A 20,701-nucleotide genomic window follows, 5' to 3' on the forward strand; every position below is an offset into this window, starting at 1 on the left:
GCAATCAAAAAGAATGAAATCTTGCCATTTGTGACTACGTGGATGGACCTGGAGGGTATTATGCTGAGTGAAATTAGTCAGAGAAAGACAAATATCATATGACTTCACTCATAGGAGGGCTTTAAGACACAGAACAGATGAGCACAAGGGATGGGAAGCAAAAATAATATAAAAACAGGAGGGAGGGTGACAAAACATAAGAGATTCTTAAATACGGAGAACAGACAGAGGGTTGCTGGAGGGGTTGTGGGAGGGGGGATGGGCTAAATGGGGAAGGGGCATTAAGGAATCTACTCCTGAAATCATTGGTGCACTATATGCTAACTAACTTGAATGTAAATTGAAAAAATAAATAAAAATAAAAATAGAATCCATTTTATGCCTTCACTCTGATTATTTATTTTCAGTGAAACACAACTGGGAGACCATGACAGAAGCAATTCAGAACCACATCAGCTCTCTAAACTGGGGCCACAAGTTGTCCTTGAGGGAAAAGTCTGTGGACTATGTCAATTCCTATGGAGAATTTGTTGAACATCATAGAATAAAGGTACTGTTTGTTCATTGCTTTTCTTTACTGTTGCTGGAACTTGCCTTGATCTAAAAACTCCACGTTGCATGTTAAGGGCTGTCGCTGATGTATGCACACACACGGACTTGAGTGCACTCACTTCTTCCCCAGTGTCGTTGATTCCACATGCCCTGCCGAATTGAAGGAATTGCCTTTCGAGAGAGCCCTTAATTTGAGGTTATTATTTGCCTTTTGATTTTATTACTATCTTAAAAGAAAACGTTTAGACTAGGTAGTTCAAAGTTTAAAAGACTAAAACTAAAAATTTTAGCAACGTAATTCTTTTTTACAATGAAACCTTGGGTGGGGGGGGATGGGAAAAATGGAATAAGTAAGTCACAGGGATAAAACGTACAGCCTGGAGAATAGAATAGAATAGTGTGGTGTTGTATGGGGACCGATGGCAGCGACACTGGTGGTGAGCACAGTGTAACCCATGGACTTGTGGAATTGCTGTGTTGTACACCTGAAACTAATGTGACATTGTGTGTCGATGGTACTTCAGTAAAAATATAATGATTAAAAAAGTAAGAATAAAATGAAACCTTAACCAGGACTCCAATATATTATTCATAAAAGCATTAATAAAAGTAGCACGAAAATGAGCATATTTTATAATTTTGTAATGTTTACGTATCGTAAGATCGGCACGTAAGGAAAATGAGATCATTTTGACGAACACAAAAATTTTAAATTGGAGTTATAAAAGACCATATAACCCTCAACACCTAGTTTTCTTTTGAACTCTGCTTTCATAGCCCAGTGTGCAGTGTTCTTGGTGGGATCTAAGGTTATTTTGTAGTCCTTCGTTATCTCTGGAAAGCTATGAGGCGGTCCACTCAAAGCCGCCCCTTTTGAACCCACACGCTGTCCAATTTGAATTCCGTCAGTCACATGAAACATAACAGAAATATGGGTCGGATAGTTTCATTTCTCAGATTGTGACATGCCCAGCACATTTGGTTGAATAGAAGCCTGTCGTTCACAACCGTAGCTGCCTCTTGCATGCTTCCTCATTTACTGATAATCGGTGTCTGCGCAGTTAATTTCAAGTTTCTGTCCCTCCACCCCCACAGTCTGCGCTTGTCTGTCTCTTTCTGGACCCACCTGAGCAGGTGGCTGTCTCCAGGTGGCCCGGCCTCCATCCCACTATTTAAACCACCTTCTTGTTTTAAACACCTTCATTGGTTTTTGAATTTTTTTTGATGAAAATGTATTTATGAATTATGTAATTGAAAATATGCCAACAATGAATAACCTTTGCTGGTTCCCCAAAGCCGAAATCTTTAAATATATATTTTTTTAATGTCTATTCATTTTTGAGAGATAGGGCACGAACAGGGGAGGGGCGGAGAGAGGGGGAGACATGGAATCCGAAGCAGGCTCCAGGCTTTGAGTTGTTAGCACAGAGCCCGACGCAGGGCTGGAACCCACGAACCGTGAGATCATGACCTGAGATGGAGTCTGACACTCAACCAAGTGAACCACCCAGGCACCCCCATAGCCAAAATCTTTAGAATGGCATATAAATGTGTTCACATTTGGCACTAATCTATTTCCCTTTGCCGTGACACAAACCCGCCTTTCCTGCCACTTTCTGGCCACTTGCTGTTTCCCAGACACCAGCCGCTTTCAGGCCTGTGGGCTTTTTATATGCCCTGTTCTCTCCGTGGATTTCCATTCTTCCCAGATCATTTCACTTTCTTGTCTCCACTTGAAATATCACCACCTTTGAAGCGTCCTTGGCTGGCTTTGCAGCCTACTTCCACTGGGCTCTTCTGGTTGATGTTTTGTAAAGACTTCTCTTTTCTATGTTGGTGTTCATCGCCCTGCATTATTAGTTTTACACGTCCGCTCCTGTTGGATAGGAAGGTCTGTAAGGGTCGTAACTGGTTGTCCAGAGTGTCTCATACTCTACAGTGTGTGTGGAAAAAGGTGAAATTTACTTTCCTCTCTTCCAGGCAACCAATAGAAAAGGACAGGAAACTTCCTACACGGCTGCAAAATTTGTCATAGCAACAGGCGAAAGGCCACGGTATTTAGGAATCCAAGGAGATAAAGAGTACTGCATTACTAGGTAAGATTAAATAGGCAGTTGTAACTGGAAGTTGCGTTACGTTTGTGTTAACAATTTGTTTAGTCTCTGATATCGTTTCACAGAAGATTTGAATTGATGACACATAATAAGCATAACACAAGAAGCTAAGTGGTTAACATCACGAAGCCAAGAGAAAATAATGCTAGGTGAATAATAAGTCCAAACTGTGGGACAAATACAGGCTGTATGATTCTAGGTGATTGTTCATCGAGGTCTGGGAATTTCGTGGAGGCCGAAGCAAGGAAGGGAATGCAAATAGCTTTAGGGTTTAGTGTCTATATGATAATGAACCAGTGGATCAGGAGAAGCGTGGCTGTTCTTAATACTGAGATTTCACAGTAACCACCCCTGGATGGTCATAAAGAGGACATTGTATAACACATTATGGTACAATGACTTTCAAACTTTTTTGAGCAGATGCACTTTAAGAAATGCATTTTTTTAATTTTTTTTAATTTTTTTATCTTTTAAAATTTTTTTTTTCAACGTTTATTTATTTTTGGGACAGAGAGAGACAGAGCATGAACGGGGGAGGGGCAGAGAGAGAGGGAGACACAGAATTGGAAACAGGCCCCAGGCTCTGAGCCATCAGCCCAGAGCCTGACGCGGGGCTCGAACTCATGGACCGCGAGATCGTGACCTGGCTGAAGTCGGATGCTTAACCGACTGCGCCACCCAGGCGCCCCATGAAATGCATTTTTCGTTGTACTGTTCAGATTTACACACACACACACACACACACACACACACACACACACACTCAAACCATGTTTCTTATCATGTATAATGTTGTCTAATGTTTTCTATTCTGTTTCATTTTTAAAATACCTTCACTTGTGATCCACTAATTTGGTTTTGAAAGAACTACTGTGGACACTATTATAAACTCCAAAAGGCTGATTCTGTTCATGTTTCTTCCTTCAAACACCATGCTGCAGTGCAGCCAGACCTCTACACATCGAAACCTAAATAATTCGTTTCATTTAAAAAAATGTTTTTTTTAGATTTATTTATTTTTGAGAGACAGAGCACAAGTGGGGGAGGGGCAGAGAGAGACGGAGACACAGAATCCGAAGCAGGTTCCAGGCTCCGAGCTGTCGGCACAGAGCCTGACGCGAGGCTCGAACCCATGAACCATGAGATCATGACCTGACCTGTAGTCGGACGCCCAACTGAGTGAGCCACCCAGGTGCCCCTATAATTCGTTTCATTTTTATTGCCTGGGCATTCCTCTTGTTTTTATTTTTCAGTGACGACCTTTTTTCTCTACCTTATTGCCCTGGCAAAACATTAGTAGTGGGCGCGTCTTATGTTGCTCTGGAATGTGCAGGAGTTCTTACTGGCCTTGGCTTAGATGTCACGGTTATGGTGCGCTCAGTCCTTCTTCGGGGCTTTGATCAAGAAATGGCAGAGAGAGTGGGCTCCTACATGGAACAACATGGTGTTAAGTTCTTAAGAAAATTCATACCTGTGATGGTAAGTCTGAAAGGTATTCGGAAATTCCTTTTATTTTTAGCTTTTTACTCTCTCTTTAGTTATTTTATTCTACCGGTCCTTAATTCATTTCATGAAATAAATTAGTCTGTACTCAGTAAGACACCTTAAAGTTAGTGTTACCACCTCCTGGTCTACAGAACTGACCTCCACGTGTCCCACAGTCCTCCCCCCATCCTCGCCCCCATACAGGAAGGTGTCCTTGTTCCTCTCAGGCCCTTGCGTATTTTCTCACCTTCTCTCACTTTCCCAGGGATGCCCCATCTTCAGTTAGCTGTCCCCCGCCCCCACCCCCTGCGTTTCCCACCAGTGTCTCTGCTCTTTAAACAAATGAGCCTTCCCTGCTCCTCTCTGCTCTTCTGGCTGGGTCCCCATGTTTCTTTTCCTGTTTATAAGGAGACTTCTGGTTTCTTGCCTCCATTTTCCAGTTCAGCCAACTCTCAGCTGCTTCTATCCTTGCTAACTGCTTTGAAATTGCGTGTTGGGGTCTGTGGCACACTCCATGCCGTCAAAGCCAATGGTCACATCTCTGTCCTTATGTGATAGGCTTCTGGGTAGCATTTGTGAAATTGAAATGCCTTCTGTTTGAAATATTCTCCTTTTTCTTTTTAAATTTTTTTTTAACATTTATTCATTTTTGAGAGACAGAGAAAGCATGAGTTGGGGAGGAGCAGAGAGAAGGGGAGACACAGCATCTGAAGCAGGCTCCAGGCTCTGAGCTGTCAGCACAGAGCCTGACACGGGGCTCAAACCCACGAACCGCGAGATCATGACCTGAGCCAAAGTCAGATGCTTAACCGACTGGGCCACCCAGGCCCCCAAAACATTCTCCTTTCTTGACCTTTCTGGTCCCACAACCTGGGGTTCTGCATCTCCTTGACCTGTAAATGTCAGAGCACCTGCTCCCTCTTCTCTTCTCTGCTCATTTTACCTGGGCGGTCCTTGTTAGGTCCGTACTTTATTGTCTCGATGGTATAATGGCTCTCAGATTTATATATCCTGCTCAGGCCTCTCTCCTGAACTCCACACCCATTTATCCATTTGGCTGTGGGATATCTCCGCTTGAATTCCTCATAAGCATTTCAAATCTATTAAGACAAAAATGAAATTCTTGATTTTCTTCCTAAATGTATTCCCCAGCTCATCTTTCGGGCCTATCTCAGTAGTCAGTAAGTGGCGCTATAGTCTATGCGATTTATTAAGCCAACACCTACAAAGCATCCCTCACTCCTTTTATGTTACCACCAACTAGTCCATTAATGTAGTCTTACCTCCAAACTGTATTTTGTGACAGTCCTTTCTCTCTCTGTCTTTACCTGGTCCAAAAACCTAAACGCACACACACATACACACACGTGTGTGCACCCTATGACCCATTTATTTTCTGTCACGTTTACACAGAATCATTACGTGTTTTATCCTTACCAGGTTCAACAGTTGGAGAAAGGGTCACCTGGAAAGCTGAAAGTAGTGGCTAAATCCACCGAAGGGCCAGAAACTATTGAAGGAGTATATAATACAGTAAGTTGGTATTTTATAAGCAGTAAGTGGGTGAACACGCTCATAAATTAGCACAGGTGAAGTGTATGGGAAAATTCTACCAGTTTAACTTTTTTTTCTTTTGGTTCTCTCTCAGACTATAATAAGTACAGCAGGTAGTTGAGCTGTTGACGTTTGGTAGTTTTCACTGTGCATGAAAAATACCCTAAGAAAACATATAAGTAGGTGTAATTATGCATAGAACAAAATCTGGAAGCAGGTATACCTGACTTACTTCTGGGGCATTAGATATCTTCTACATGTGGGCATTTGAATAGTTTCAATAAAAATTCAATATATATCTCATCACTTCTCGGCCTTTTGGCTAAGGTCAAGTGTAAAAATTGAATATATCTTACAATCAGAAACAGCAATAAAGATCTTGTTGTTTTGAAAAACAAACAATATAAAATCTGCAAACAGTGTGAATAGTCCATGGACTATACTGGGTGGCAACAGTTCTATTTTAAACTGATGATATTTGGATGTCAACATTTCTTTTACATACTATAGTTTAGAGTTTTAACTTAAATGATACGTTTATGTTTTATATACTGATATAGTCATGATTATTTTGAGCTAAAAATGTAAACAATATGGGGAGAATCAACAAAGTCAAAAAATAAGTAAGAAAATAAATCAACCCCAGTTAAGATTTCTGTTAGAGTTGCATTAGATATATAAATCAATCAGTAATTTTTTTGCAATATTCAGTCCTCTGATCCATGAATATATCTGCTTTTTTTTTTAATTAAAAAACACTTTTAATGTTTATTTTTGAGAGAGAGAGAGAGAGAAAGCGAGCAAAAGCAGGGGAGGGGCCGAGATAGAGGGAGACACAGAATCTGAAGCGGGCTCCAGACTCCTAGCTGTCAGCACAGAGCCCGACACGAGGCTCGAACTCAGGAACTGTGAAATCATGACCTGAGCCAAAGTTGGACGTTTAACCGACTGAGCCACCTAGACGCCCCTATACCTGCTCTTTTCCTTTTTATTTCTTTTTTTGCATAAGTACCCTAGCAAGGACCTCCAAGAAATGACAAGTGGCATTCTTGTCTTGTTCTCAGTATTGAAAGTTTTCAGTGTTTCATCATTAAAGACTAATGTTTTCTGCAGGATTTTGTTAGATATTATTAATTAAGTGAAAGAACTTCTTTTTCTTGTTTGCCAAGGGTTGTTTGGTTACTTCTTTTTTGTTTTTTAAAAATCATGAGTGGATGTTTGGTTGTAACACTTTCTTTTGTAGCTATGGATCAAAACTTTTTTTCTTTAATCTGTTTATGTGTTGAATTACATCAGTTTTCTAACATTCAGTCAACTCTGTATTCCTGGTATAAACCCAGCTTGGAAATGGTTCTTTTTGTATATTGTTAGATTTGGTTATTTAGAATTTTTACATTTATATTCATGAATCATATTGGCTTATACTTTTCCTTTCATATATTGAGCTTTTCAGATTTGGGTAGCAAGGTTGTTCTGGCTCATGAAAACAGTTTGGAGTATATTACCTCTTTCTCTATTCTCTGGAAGCATTTTTATAATATTAGAATTGGTTCTTCGTCTGATAGAATTCACTGATGTAACCATCTGGGCCTAGAATTTTCTGTAAAAAATTTTTTTAATGTTTATTTATTTTTGAGAAAGAGACAGAGCGTGAATTGGGGAAGGGCAGAGAGAGGGAGACACAGAATCCGAAGCAGGCTCCAGGCTCTGAGCTGTCAGCACAGAGCCCGATATGGTGCTCGAACTCATGAACTGTGAGATCATGACCTGAGCCGAAGTTGGGCGCTTAACCAACTGAGCCACCTAGGCACCCCAAGGCCTAGAATTTTCTATACATATATGTATTTGACCAGTGATTCCATTTCTTTAACAGTCATACAGCTTTTACGGCCTTCTATTTTTTAAAAAATTTTTAAATTTTATTTATTTTTTAAATTTACATCCAAATTAGTTAGCATATAGTGCAACAATGATTTCAGGAGTAGATTCCTTTGTGCTCCTTACCCATTTAGCCCATCCGCCCTCCAACAACCCCTCCTGTAACCCTCTGTTTGTTCTCCATATTTATGAGTCTCTTATGTTTTGTACTCCTCCCTGTTTTTATATTATTTTTGTTTCCCTTCCCTTATGTTCATCTGTTTTGTCTCTTAAAGTCCTCATCTGAGTGAAGTCATATGATATTTGCCTTTCTCTGACTGACTAATTTCACTTAGCATAATACCCTCCAGTTGCGTCCATGTAGTTGCAAGTGGCAAAATTTCATTCTTTTTGATTGCTGAGTAATACTTCATTGTATATATATACCACATCTTCTTTATCCATTCATCCATCGATGGACATTTGGGTTCTTTCCATACTTTGGCTATTGTTGATAGTGCTGCTCTAAACATGGGGGTGCATGTGTCCCTTCGAAACAGCACACCTGTATCCCTTGGATAAATACCTAGTAGTGCCATTGCTGGGTCATAGAGTAGTTCTATTTTTAGTTTTTTGAGGAACCTCCATACTGTTTTCCAGAGGGGCTGCACCAGCTTGCATTCCCACCAACAATGCAAAAGAGATTCTCTTTCTCCACATGTTGCCAACATCTGTTGTTGCCTGAGTTGTTAATGTTAGCTATTCTGACAGGTGTGAGGTGGTATCTCATTGTGGTTTTGATTTGTATTTCCCTGATGATGAGTGAAGTTGAGCATTTTTTCATGTGTTGGCCATCTGGATGTCTTCTTTGGAGAAGTGTCTATTCATGTCTTTTGCTCATTTCTTTACTGGACTACTTGTTTTTTGGGTGTTGAGTTGGGTAAGTTCTTTATAGATTTTGGATACTGACCCTTTATCTGATATGTCATTTGCAAATATGTTCTCCCATTCTGTCGGTGGCCTTCTCATTTTGCTGATTGTTTCCTTCACTGTGCGGAAGCTTTTGATTTTGATGAGGTCCCAGTGGTTCGCTTTTGCTTTTGTTTCCCTTGCCTCCTGACACTTGTTGAGTAAGAAGTTACTGTGGCCAAGATCGAAGAGATTCTTGCCTGCTTGTTTCTCTAGGATTTTGATGGCTTCCTATCTTATGTTTAGGTCTTTCATCCATTTTGAGTTTAGTTTTGTGTACGGTGTAAGAAAGTGGTCCAGGTTCATTCTTCTGCATGTTGCTGTCCAGTTTTCCCAGCACTGCTTGTTAAAGAGACTGTCTTTATTCCATTGGATATTCTTTCCTGCTTTGTCAAAGATTAGTTGGCCATACGTTTGTGGGTCCATTTCTGGGTTCTCTATTCTGTTCCATTGATCTGAGCATCTGTTCTTGTGCCATATTTTTTTCTTGAGTTACTTTAGATTAGTTCTGTTTTTCTAGGAATTAGTTCATTTCCTCTGAGTTATTGAATATATTGGTATAAAGTTATTCACAGTATCTAAATTTGTAAATTGTTTACTTTGTAATAAGGTGTAATTTACATGTGGTGAAGTGCCCATATCTTAGATGTACAGTTCAGTCAATTTTGACAAATGCACATGTTCATCTAATCCATACTCATTTGAAGGTCACAGACTATTTGTGTGAGTTTAGAGAGCTCTCCAGTGTCCCTTCCCACTCCCTGACCCAAACAACCCTGTTCTGATTCTGTCACCGTAGACTAGTTTTGTCTAGCCTAGATGTCACAGAAATGGGACTATACGGTATGTACTCCTCGTATTCATCCATGTTGTTGTTTCTTCTCATTGTATGATTATGTGAATATAAAATTACGGGTGTGCCAGTTTGTTCATTTTCCTGTGGATGGACACCTAGGCTGCTTGCAGTTTGGGGTATTGGGGTAAAACTGCTGCGAAGATTTCTTGTGTAAGCTCTTGTGGACATATATCGTCATATCTCACGGGTAGATACCTACGAGTGTAATTAATCGGCCACGGGATAGTTTCTATGTTTAACTTTTTGAGAAACTGCCAAACAGCTTCTAAATGAATGAATCACTTTATATCTCCACCAGCTATGTGTGTGAGTCTTGGTTGTCTCATGTCCTCAACGTTTGGGCTTATCCGGCTTTTTCGTTTTAGCCATTCTGGTGCATGTGTGGTAGTGTCTTCTCATGGTTCTAATTTGCGTCTTCCTGGTGACTAATGATGTTGAGCAACTTTTCATATGCCCACGGGCCATTTATATTTTTTCCGTTATGAAGTATCTGCTCAAGTCTTTGGTCCATTTTTTTAAAAAAAAATTTTAATGTTTATGTTTGAGAGAGAGGGAGACACAGAATCCGAAGCAGGCTCCAGGCTCTGAGCTGTCGGCACAGAGCCCGACGTGGGGCTCAAACCCACAAACTGTGAGATCATGACCTGAGCTGAAGTCGATGCCTAACTGACTGAACCACCCAGGCACCCCAAGTCTTTGGTCCATTTTGTTGTTGTTGTTACTTGAATTTTTATTCTTGAATTGAAGGAGTTTTGTGTGTATCTTGAATACACTCAGTTTTCAGGTAGATGTATTATGAATATTTTCTTCCCGTCTGTGACTTTCCTATTTATTTTTTTTACAATATCTTTTGATGAGCAGTAGTTTTAAAGTTTTTATGGAGTCCAGTTCATCAGTTATGCTTTATGGTTAATGCCTTCTGTGTGCTCTCGGAAATCCCTAAAGGTCATGAAACGATTCTCCTACATTTTCTTCTTGCAGCTTTGTAGTTTTCTCTTTTATGTTCAAGTCTGTAATACACCTTGAATTTTTGTTTATAGTATGAAGTGGGAATATGGGTTCTTTTTCTTCCATATGGGTTTCCAGTATCATTTGTTGAGAAGACTTCCCTTTTTCCCCTGCATTGCTCTGGTGCCTTTATTGAAATCATCTGACCGTTTAACTGTGGATCTGTTTCTGCACCCTTCATCCCATTGATCATTTGTCTGCTTTCACCACATTGCTTTGAGTATTGAAGCTTTATAACAAATTTTAGAACAGGTAGAGTAAGTCCTCCATCTTTGTTTAGGTCCTTTACAGTTCCGTATCACTTTTAAAAACAGTTTGTCAATTTCTACCAGAAAAAAATCCTGCTGGGACTTTGATTGGGATTATATTGATTATATAGATCAGTTTGGAATAACTGACCATCTTAACGGTATTGAGTTTTCCAGTGCGTGAACTTCATAGGTCTTTCCATTTATTTATGTACTCTGTAGTTTCTCTTGGCAATATTTTATTATTTTGCTCTAGAGGTCTTTCATGTAGTTTGCTAAATTTATCCCTAAAGATTTCAAGTTTTTAAGCTTTTACAAAATGGTATTTAAAATATTTAAATTCGTAGCATTTAGTTGGTAGCATATACAAATGCGAGTGATTTTTGCACGTTGGCCTTATTATAGATTCTTGGGCTTAATGTCCACATATAAAGCCAGTTTTGTTCTTCTTTTCAATCTACTTGCTTTTTCTTTTTCTTGCCTTGTTGCACTTGCTAAGTCCTGCAGGACAACATTGAATAGAAACTGAGGGTAAACCTCTTCATCTTGCTACAAGGTGAAGCATTCAGTCTTTCATCATTGCTAGGTTGTAAGCTATAGATTTTATTTTATTTTTTTACCAATGCCTTCTTTCAGGTCGGGGAAGTTTTCTTTTATTTTTAATCTTCTGAGAATTAAAATCCTCAAAGGGTGTTAAATTTTGTCAAATTTCTTTCCCATATGTATTGGTTAATGATTAAATTATTTTCTCCATTAATTGGCTAATATGATTAATAACATTGATTTTTGCATGTTGAACCAAATTTTCTTTTGGGGGACAAACTCCACTTGGTCATGATCAATTATCCTTTTTCTATATCGCTGTATTTTATTTGTTGACATTTTTTTTAGGATTCTGCATCTATGTTCGTGAGTATCAGCTTATAATTTTCTTTTAATATCCTTGTTTGATTTCTGTATCAGTCGTTTATGCTGGTCTCATAAAAAGGAGTTAGGAAGTGTTCCCTCTTCTTTTTTTTTGGGAAAAGTTTGTATATTTAGTATTATTTTTTACTGAAGTTTTGAGAGACCTTACCAGTGAAGTCCTTTGGGTCTTGAGTTAATTTATGGGAAGTTTACAAATGGTGGATCCAGTTTCTCTAACGAGTATAGGGTGTGTTCATCTGCTAGGGTTGCTATAAGATAACATGGCAAGGGGAATTGAGTTTCTTAACATCTCTGGAGGCTGTGAGTCAGATCAAGGGGTCAGCAGGTTTGGTTTCTTCTGAGGCCTCTCTCCGTGGCCTGCAGATGGCACCTTCTCCCTGCATCCTCAGGTGGTTGCCCCATAGTCTGTGTCTTCTGTCTCCCAATCCCGTGTTTTTATAAGGACACCAGTCATATTGGATTAGCCCCCCCCCCCCCCCAACAGCCTCATTTTGCCTTAATTCTTTAATCACCCTGTCTTCAAACACATTACATTCTGAGGCACTGGAGGTTAAGACAAAACACGTGAATTTGTGGGGGGCGGGGGCAGGGACATAAGTTAGCACATAACATAGAGTTACTTAGATTTGCGTGTGTGTGAGTTGGTTGAACAGTATTTCAAGGAATCTATTTCATCTAAACTGAGGAAATGATTTTGGCACAGTGTGTTCATAACATTCTACTATCCTTTTAATGTCTCAAAGATCTCTAGTGATGTTCCAAACCTCTCTCATTCCTGATATTGACAATTTGTGGTTTTGATCTGGCTCTAAATATAGGTTTTGTTAGCAATTGGTCGTGACTCTTGTACAAGGAAAATGGGCTTGGATAAGATTGGTGTCAAAATCAACAAGAAGTGAGTACACATGGGATCATTGCACTGTGGCTGCACAAAGCAAAATGTTTCTACAGACCACCTCTTGGAAATTCCCATTTAGTTATTAAGATGCAAAGTGTTAATGCTTTAAGTTTATTTCACAGTAAGTATTGTGCAAGTATTTGTTTACCATTTTATTTATTTTTTTAATTTACATCCAAGTTAGTTAGCATTTAGTGCCACAATGATTTCAGGAGTAGATTCCTTAATGCCCCTTATCCATTTAGCCCATCCCCCCTCCCACAATCCCTCCAGTAATGCTCTGTTTGTTCTCCATATTTAAGAGTCTCTGATATTTTGTCCCGCTCCCCGTTTTTATATTACTTTTGCTCCCCTTCCCTTATGTTCATCTTAAAGTCCTCATCTGAGTGAAGTCATATGATATTTGTCTTTCTCTGACTAATTTCACTTAGCATAGTACCTTCTAGTTCCATCCATGTAGTTACAAATGGCAAGATTTAATTCTTTTTGTTTGCCGGGTAATACTCCATTGAATATATATACACCACATTTTCTTTATCCATTCATCCATCGATGGACATTTGGGCTCTTTCCATATTTTGGCTATTGTTGATAGTGTCCAGCTCTTTATTAGTATCAGTTTTTTTCATTAATCAGTAATTCTTTATTGTGTGTCTTAAAGAGCTGATACATTAAACAGTGATCTTAAAAAATAAATTGTGGAAATGTATTCATCCACTGTTTGATTTAGAGTGAATTTTTATGTCGTTGGTCAAGCAAGGAGAAAAACTTCAAAGCTCTAAGTGGGACTTGGGGGAAATCTGGAGATATCCTTGGCATCTAGAAAATGAGCGTGGTTTCACCAACCCAAAAGGTGGCTTTTTTGGAGCTGCAGAAACCCTTATGATTTTAGCCATTGGTGTTATAGACATCGATGCCTGAGGTGCATCACTTCTTGGAGGCAGGTCTTTACGTGTTTAGTCATTTTCTCTTGGAAGAGTTAGTGGTAGTCATGCAGCAGTACGGAGTGAGCCATAATGTATTTTGTTTCCTTCCCCAAATCTGCAAGGACTGGCAAAATTCCAGTAAACGATGTGGAACAGACCAATGTGCCCTACGTGTACGCTGTTGGGGATATTCTGGAGGGTAAACTTGAGCTCACACCCGTTGCCATACAGGCAGGCAAGCTGCTGGCTCGAAGACTTTTTGGGGGCCGTTTGGAAAAGGTGAGTTTCCTGCTGTTGTTTTTGAGATGATATCTAAATCAAAATTGCGATTAAAAGAATCAACACTTGTGTGCTTGTTTTGCAAGTAAAGGGTTCCTCACAGATAAATTAGTATTTACTAATGATTTTCAACAAATACTGTTTGAGTGCCTGCCATGTGCAAGATGGCAAGATGTACAAGATGCTGGGTGATATACGAAGGATTGGCATGGATCCAGTGCCAAAGGGCTTCCCAGGCGGGTGGGGGATTATGAGTAAGGTAAGACAAGGGGCAATTAGTTGTGACTGATTGGACTGATAAAGGTGTCCCAGGTGGATGGCTGCTGGCCCTGACTTCAGTGCCTGCTGGTGTGTGTGTGAACCTGGTCAGTTGTTTCAAGTCTCTGTGCCTCAGTTTCGCCTCTCCAAGTGTGACGGAGATGATTCCTACCATGTCCTGCACCTTTCGTTGCGTTCGATCAGAGATGTGGTACTGGGTTTGCAGGATGAATAATTAAAAACTGAGGAAGCACAGGACTGTTCTGGTAAGTAGATAATGCAGAGGCAAGCACAGAGCTCAGCAGGGCTTGGTTTGCTCCAGGACTGTGAGCGGTCTGTTAGAGTTCCCAACTGGAGACGTCGTGCCCCACTCCATGAGAGCACTCTGGACATGTGCAAGTGTTGGCGGAGGAAGGGCGTGGGTGGGGGTAAGGAATGCTAAATGTTCTGTTCCACACGAGGAACTGTCCCTTCCACCATACCTACAGCATTCCAGGAGTGCCTGGGTGGCTCGGTTAAGCATCTGACTTCGGCTCAGGTCATGATCTCGTGGTCTGTGAGTTTGAGCCCCGCATCGGGCTCTGTGCTGACAGCTTGGAGCCTGGAGGCTGCTTCAGATTCTTTGTCTCTCTCTGCCCCTCCCCCGCTCACCCTCTAGCTCTCTCTCAAAAATAAACATTAAAAAAAATTTATAAAAAAAAATCCTCTCGTGCCACAGTAACGAATTGGAAAGGCCTTCTCTACGCGGTGGGGACTGTTGAGACCTTTATTCCCTCTATCTTTTTGTTTAGAAAGATGTTAAACCACAGGAAGAATAGTAACAGTCACCCATATTACCCTTTCTTCCAGATCCCCCCATTATTAATATTTTGCCATCTTGGCTCTCTCTCCTTTTCTGAATATGTATGTGTACACGTGTGTACTTTGTTTTTCCAGAGCTTTTTGAGGTAAGTGGCAGGCATCAGTGACCTTTGGCACCTGTATACTTCAACACACATCTTCTGAGAACAAGGATATTTACTTCCATAACCACAGTTCTCTTATTCTATCTGAGAAATTCAACAAAAATGAAACACTGTTCAGATTTCCTCAGATGTCCATCACATGTGCGCATGTGCACGTGTTTGCTTACCGTGGCACACTCAACTCTTCTGACCCTTAAAGCTCTTTTAGATTGGCGTCGTCCCCCTGCCTTTAATTGTCTGCTTGTTTTGTTTTTCATGACCTTGATTCTTGATGAATTCAGACTGCTTTCCTTGTAGTGTCTCTATTCTGAATTTCTCTGATGGTTTTGCATGATTCAGTTCAGGTGAAGCGTTCTGAGCACACATGCTTCGTAAAGGATGCTGCGTTCTGCTTTTTTATCGTGCCAGATGCCTCGTGAGGTCATGAATGAAGACCTTGAACGTATACATGGAGGCATTGCTAGGATGGGGGTCTGCAGGTGTCAATGGGTGGGGCCTGGGATGCTGAACATACATTGTCACAATGCAGTTAGCATTTTGGGGTGTATGGAGGCAGAGTAGTTGCCTAATGCTCCGAGAAGTCAATCCAGGTGGCTTTGAGGAGCAGTGTGGTTAGGGTATGAAGAAAAAATGAGCATTAAGGTACAGGACCAAAAGGAAGGCTACAGGCAAGGCAAGACGAAGTCCAATTCAGTTGGAGGAGATGGTCTAAGATGTGGAAAAAGTGTTTCAGATGAAAGGAAGGAACACTGAGGCATTTCTTCTTCATTATCCTTAATTGTTAGGACACCAGAGACAAAAAGCATCCATTGAGAATAAGCCTCCCCCGTAAGCCGTGGGACACGGGGTCAGTTGCTGGTCAATACAGCCGACCCTTGAACATCAAGGGTTTGAACTGTGTGGGTCCACTTACAGTGGATTCTTTTCAGTAAACACAGGACAGTGCTATCTATAGATGTATTTTCTTTTCCTTATGATTTTCTCAATAACATTTTCTTTTCTCTAGCTTACCATATTGTGAGAATGCAATATCCGATACGTGTAACATAATAACGTGTATTAGTCAACTGTTTGTGTTATTGGTAAGGCTTCCCAGTCAACAGTAGGCTTTTCATAGCTAACTTTTTCGGGGTGGGGTGGGATCAAAAGCCATAGATGGGTTTTTTACTGCATCGGGGTTCAGCACCCCAACCCCCACATTATTCATGGTGCAACTGCAAATGAATCAATGAATATCTGAGGGCCTGAGAGAAGTCTGGAAAGACGAAGGCAGTCCCTGTGGTTATGTGATTTTTCTCTAGCCGCGTGGAAGAAAAGAAAAATCCTTGGCTTACCCATGATTTGTAGGTTAGCAAAACTGAAGTGGTATTAGAGCACATAACTCAAAGATTCTAGGCCCACGTATATCGTCCACCTCACCGATAGAGGGATACCTGGTGGCGTGTTGATTGGTTTTTGTCTTGGGTAATGAGAAATAGAGACTCACTCACGTGATGCAAACTGAGGGGGTTTCTTACAAGGATCCTGTAAATTAGTAAGTTGCAATGCACAGTGACTCTGAATAAGCGGCATTCTGGGACCGGGCTGCACTGCGTTTGGAGCTAGAACTGGGTCTGGGGTCACGGCTGCCCTGGGGGTGCTCTGCTTCACAGGGTGCTCTTCATTAGCCTAACTTGGCTACGGCTCCACGGCCACCAGGGGATTCTTTCTTTGCTTCGAGCTCATCTTCCTGCAAAAGAAAGAATTTGATTAACGTAGCTTATCTTTTTCTACATAGGTTTCTGGCCAGCTTATGCCTTGGCTTTCTTTGTCACCCTTGACCTAATCACCAGCAACCTGTTGGCAAGGTTGGGGGCCACGCAGTGCTATGGGCAGTGTCGCCCCTTGAGGGGCTATGGATGGACGGGCCTAGAGACCTCTATCTCTGGTTGTACCCTCTATCGTTTCTATGCTGCTGCACCCTTTCTCTCCACGCAAGGTTTTTATGACACTTCCGCCAGTGTGTTCCCGTTCTCCTCCAGCTGTCACAAAGACACCCTCTTCCAGGCAGAGATGCCACCTGCACTCACACTCACTTTCCCACAGGCAGGTGCACAGAGCTGCTGGGAGATGCTTGTAGGGCTCAGGGTCTGCAGTCTCCCTGTGATGTCCACTCACACCCTGCCTTATCCTCATAAGGGCTCTCTGGGGGCTCTGCCAGAACCATAGGACCTATGAGATCCCGGTCTCCACGTTATCCCCCCACTGTACATACACCATCTCCCCTTGATGGGTCCAGGGCAGTCACCCCCTCCAACACTGTCGAACTGCTTCTTTGTAGTTCCGTGAACCGCCAAGGGTGGTCTCAGCTCCCACCGAGATAGTGTGATTCTCGGTTGCTTGGTAAAGGTGTTCCGGGGAAGTGAGGTCTGGAATCCTAGGGATGGAAAGAAGACATTTTAGAGAGTCTCTGGAGGCACTCCGCCCCTACTGCTCTGTTTCAGAAACGGAAGTCGGGTGTGGGCTCTGGGAGAGCTGGTCTCTGCCCTGGAGTTGGGCTCGCCCCATCCTTTTGGGTAATTTCGAATGCACCGACGCAGTGATAGGGTAAAATGAGTCACATTGAACCGGACTTCCTTATTCTCCTTCTGTAGATGTATGTAATGTAGATGTTTGCTGTGAAAAGTGTCCCAAAATAAGCAGATGTAATTTGTTTATCTTTCAGTGTGATTACATTAATGTTCCGACTACAGTGTTTACTCCTTTGGAATACGGCTGCTGTGGATTATCTGAAGAGAAAGCTATTGAAGTGTATAAAAAAGAGAATCTCGAAGTAAGATTGTGTTTTAATTTACTGCTTACTTTTTTAGAAGTTCTCTTTCTGTCAACTGACTTTGCTGTCGCTTTTTGTTTTGCACATTACCGTAACGGTTGTATTGTAGGAAATCATATTCCTGTTTTAGGAAAATTAGGAATTCAGTAATTTAAACTCTCCTTGTCTAGCTAATAATAATACAGCTGGGGAAAGGGAGACATACAACGTATGCATTAGGACTTAGGGTCACAAGTGACAAACGTCTATTGGAGTAGGCTTATACGAGGAAGCACAAGTTACTATAAAACTTTTAGGAATGCGGGAGGGGATCAAGGCCTCAGGAAGAGCTAAGAACCAGGAACTGCAACTCGCATGCATACGGTTCATTCTTCTGCTTTTTGCACACGGACTGTATTTGCCCCTGGTATGCACATAGCAGCCAAAATATGGCCTTTCTTCGACAGACGAGTTTATCCCATAGTGCTGGTCTTAGGAGGAATCAACTGACTCACTGTTTCTCAGTCTCAATTCCAAATTATGGGAGATGACATCTGATGGGTCCGAATTGGGTCAACCATGCACCCACTTCCATTCCACATGGCGGTTAGCCAGGCTCGTGTCACATCCACACGGCTCTGGGAGCCTGCATTGTTTATGGCCTCCGGTGGGCGGGGGGTGGGGGTAGAGGGGTGGGAGGTGGGACAGTTCCCAGGGTTGTCAGCCTGTTGTGGGCTGTGGGCTGTCAGATTCCCAAAAAGATGTCCTCCATACACGTTTATTTCCACCTCCCTGTCACCCCTGCCCCATCCAATCATAACAAGCTTCTAAGTAAATATTTTCTTACGTTGTATTTTGATGAACAGGTTGAATGGGTTTTTTTCGGCACACCCTTCCAACATAGGGGGGATAGGGAGGAGTAAAAAGAGCAGGAAGATGATTAGTACTTGATGTTTTCAGCAAAAGAGAATTGAAATATCGTTCTTCTCCCTTGAAGGCACCTCAGTTACTAGGAATTCCTTTAAGTGACAGCACTAGTTAAGTGGCCTTATATACATTTCTCGTATACATGATTAAAACTTTATAATGTTGGGGCCCCTGGGTGGCTCAGTCGGTTCAGCGTCTGACTCAGCTCAAGTCTTGATCTCAGGGTCGTGAGTTCAGGCCCCACGTTGGGCCCCGCACTGGGATTGAAGACTACTTAAAACTACATATATACTTTATAATGTTATTTTAGATGGTTGTTTTCAATGAGAAGCAGACGTTTTAGAGGATAGTATTTGATCAGTGTTTGTAATTCCTTGTAGGAACGGGTCATTTATTTTCTGCAGTGGTGAACTTTGACTTGAGTTTTGGAACCGTGTGAACAGTTATGGGTTTAACGCTTAGTTCAAAACATTTGAAGTTAATGAGAAATTAAGATAGAAAGACAGGCACATGAGAGGAAGAACATAGAAGGCTATATGCCAGACAGAGGAATGTCTTTATAGGAAAAGAGTTCCCTGGGTTTCTGGGATTATGTCAGGACCTTTTTCCTAAGGTCACTGCAGATCAACTAACCTTTTCTTTCTTTCTTTGTCTCTTTGTCTCTTTCTCTCTTTCTTATTTATTTATTTATTTATTTATTTATTTATTTATTTTTTAATTTACTAATCAGAAATTTGGTCTATTATTTTTTTTAAATTCCTGTTGTGAAGAGATTTGGGGAAGCCTCTCAAAAACACATAGATAATATTTTTTCAAAGTGAGGATATCGAGGTGGGAAGAAAGAAGAATAGGATGGTGTTAGAAGAAAAAGGAATGTTAGAAATTATATTTAATATAAAAAAAAACCCTTGAATTTGTTAGTTTGCAGAATTCATGCCATGAAGTCCCACAGACTTGCTTTAGAATTAACCTAAAAATCTACCTCTGCGTTTCCTGCCACCTGACCGGGGGAGGGAGAATTAGGGGAGATTTCTCAAGTTTTCACCAAACGGGCTTTGAGATATGGTGAACAATCGCCTGAAAGTATCCCCTTTGTAAATATAATTACAGGTTTTATAGAGCTGTTTCTTATTAGAGCCAGAAACGCAATCCCATGGCATAATGCCACAGCACAGTATATTAAAAAAGTAATTCCTGAAGAGGCCAAAATATGGCTGTGTTGATGTGCTGCTCTCTGGTAAAATACAAAATTTTCAAGTGTCTAGAACCAAGGTTTTAACCTGTTTCAATATGAATTCCTTTGGGAGTCTATTAAAATCCTTGGTTCCCAGGGAAGACTCCCTCTACATGCTGATGTACCTGAGAGCCATCCTTAAGGCTTCCTTGTTGGTCACCATCAATAGTTCACCAGGAAGTGCTGTCATTTTTGCTTCTAGAGTATGTCTTGTGTGTTCCTGCTTCTTTTCATCCGTGCCCTCCCCAGCCTATGTCAGTCCACCATCATCTCCTGTTCTCCCTGCGTTCAGCTCACTCTTAGTCCACACCAACCTGGTCATCACACATCAACCAGAAGAGCTTTTAAAAATATAGATCAGGGGCACCTGGGTGGCTCAGTCGGTTAAGCATCCGACTTCGGCTCAGGTCATGATCTCGTGGTCCATGAGTTCGAGCCCCTCGTCAGGCTCTGTGCTGACAGCTCAGAACCTGGAGCCTGTTTCAGATTCTGTGTCTCCCTTTCTCTCTGACCCTCCCCTGTTCATGCTTCATGCTCTGTCTCTCTCTGTCTCAAAAATAAATAAATATATATATATATATATATATATATATATATATATATATATATAAATCAGTTATGCCCTTTCCCAGCGTAAGGCTTTTTGATGATTTCCCGGTGTTCAGAAAATACTATCTGAACTCCTCACTATTTGTAAGAAGAGGCATCATGTAATCAGGCCATTCGCATTGCTGTCTGTCCTGCTTATAATGGTCCAGTCACACTGGTCTACGGTTTGTTCTAAAAACTCACCACATTTATGGCACAATCTGTAGGCTTCTAGTTCCCCTTGCTTATTACTATGATATAGAAA

At 41.2% G+C, this 20,701-nt stretch overlaps 1 protein-coding gene and 1 long non-coding RNA gene across 2 annotated transcripts in view; one reads left to right on the forward strand and one right to left on the reverse strand.

Moving 5' to 3' along the window:
* TXNRD3 (thioredoxin reductase 3) overlaps nt 1–20,701 on the forward strand; it is a gene marked incomplete at its 5' end in the record, with an annotated part of 68,316 nt that overhangs the window by 29,701 nt on the left and 17,914 nt on the right. Inside the window, 7 exons of the mRNA XM_023250090.2 lie at nt 408–550; nt 2,533–2,648; nt 3,920–4,145; nt 5,592–5,684; nt 12,389–12,465; nt 13,517–13,673; nt 17,601–17,708. Coding sequence (XP_023105858.2) covers nt 408–550; nt 2,533–2,648; nt 3,920–4,145; nt 5,592–5,684; nt 12,389–12,465; nt 13,517–13,673; nt 17,601–17,708 — 920 coding nt within the window. The remainder of the gene's footprint in view (nt 1–407; nt 551–2,532; nt 2,649–3,919; nt 4,146–5,591; nt 5,685–12,388; nt 12,466–13,516; nt 13,674–17,600; nt 17,709–20,701) is intronic.
* On the reverse strand, nt 14,684–17,259 carry LOC109497355. Its single transcript, XR_002153479.3, has 2 exons — nt 17,151–17,259; nt 14,684–16,625 (listed from the first exon to the last, which is right to left on the reverse strand). It is a non-coding gene; the product is annotated as an uncharacterized LOC109497355 (long non-coding RNA).

Source organism: Felis catus, chromosome A2 (assembly GCF_018350175.1).
Source record: "Felis catus isolate Fca126 chromosome A2, F.catus_Fca126_mat1.0, whole genome shotgun sequence".
Lineage (NCBI taxonomy): Eukaryota > Metazoa > Chordata > Mammalia > Carnivora > Felidae > Felis > Felis catus.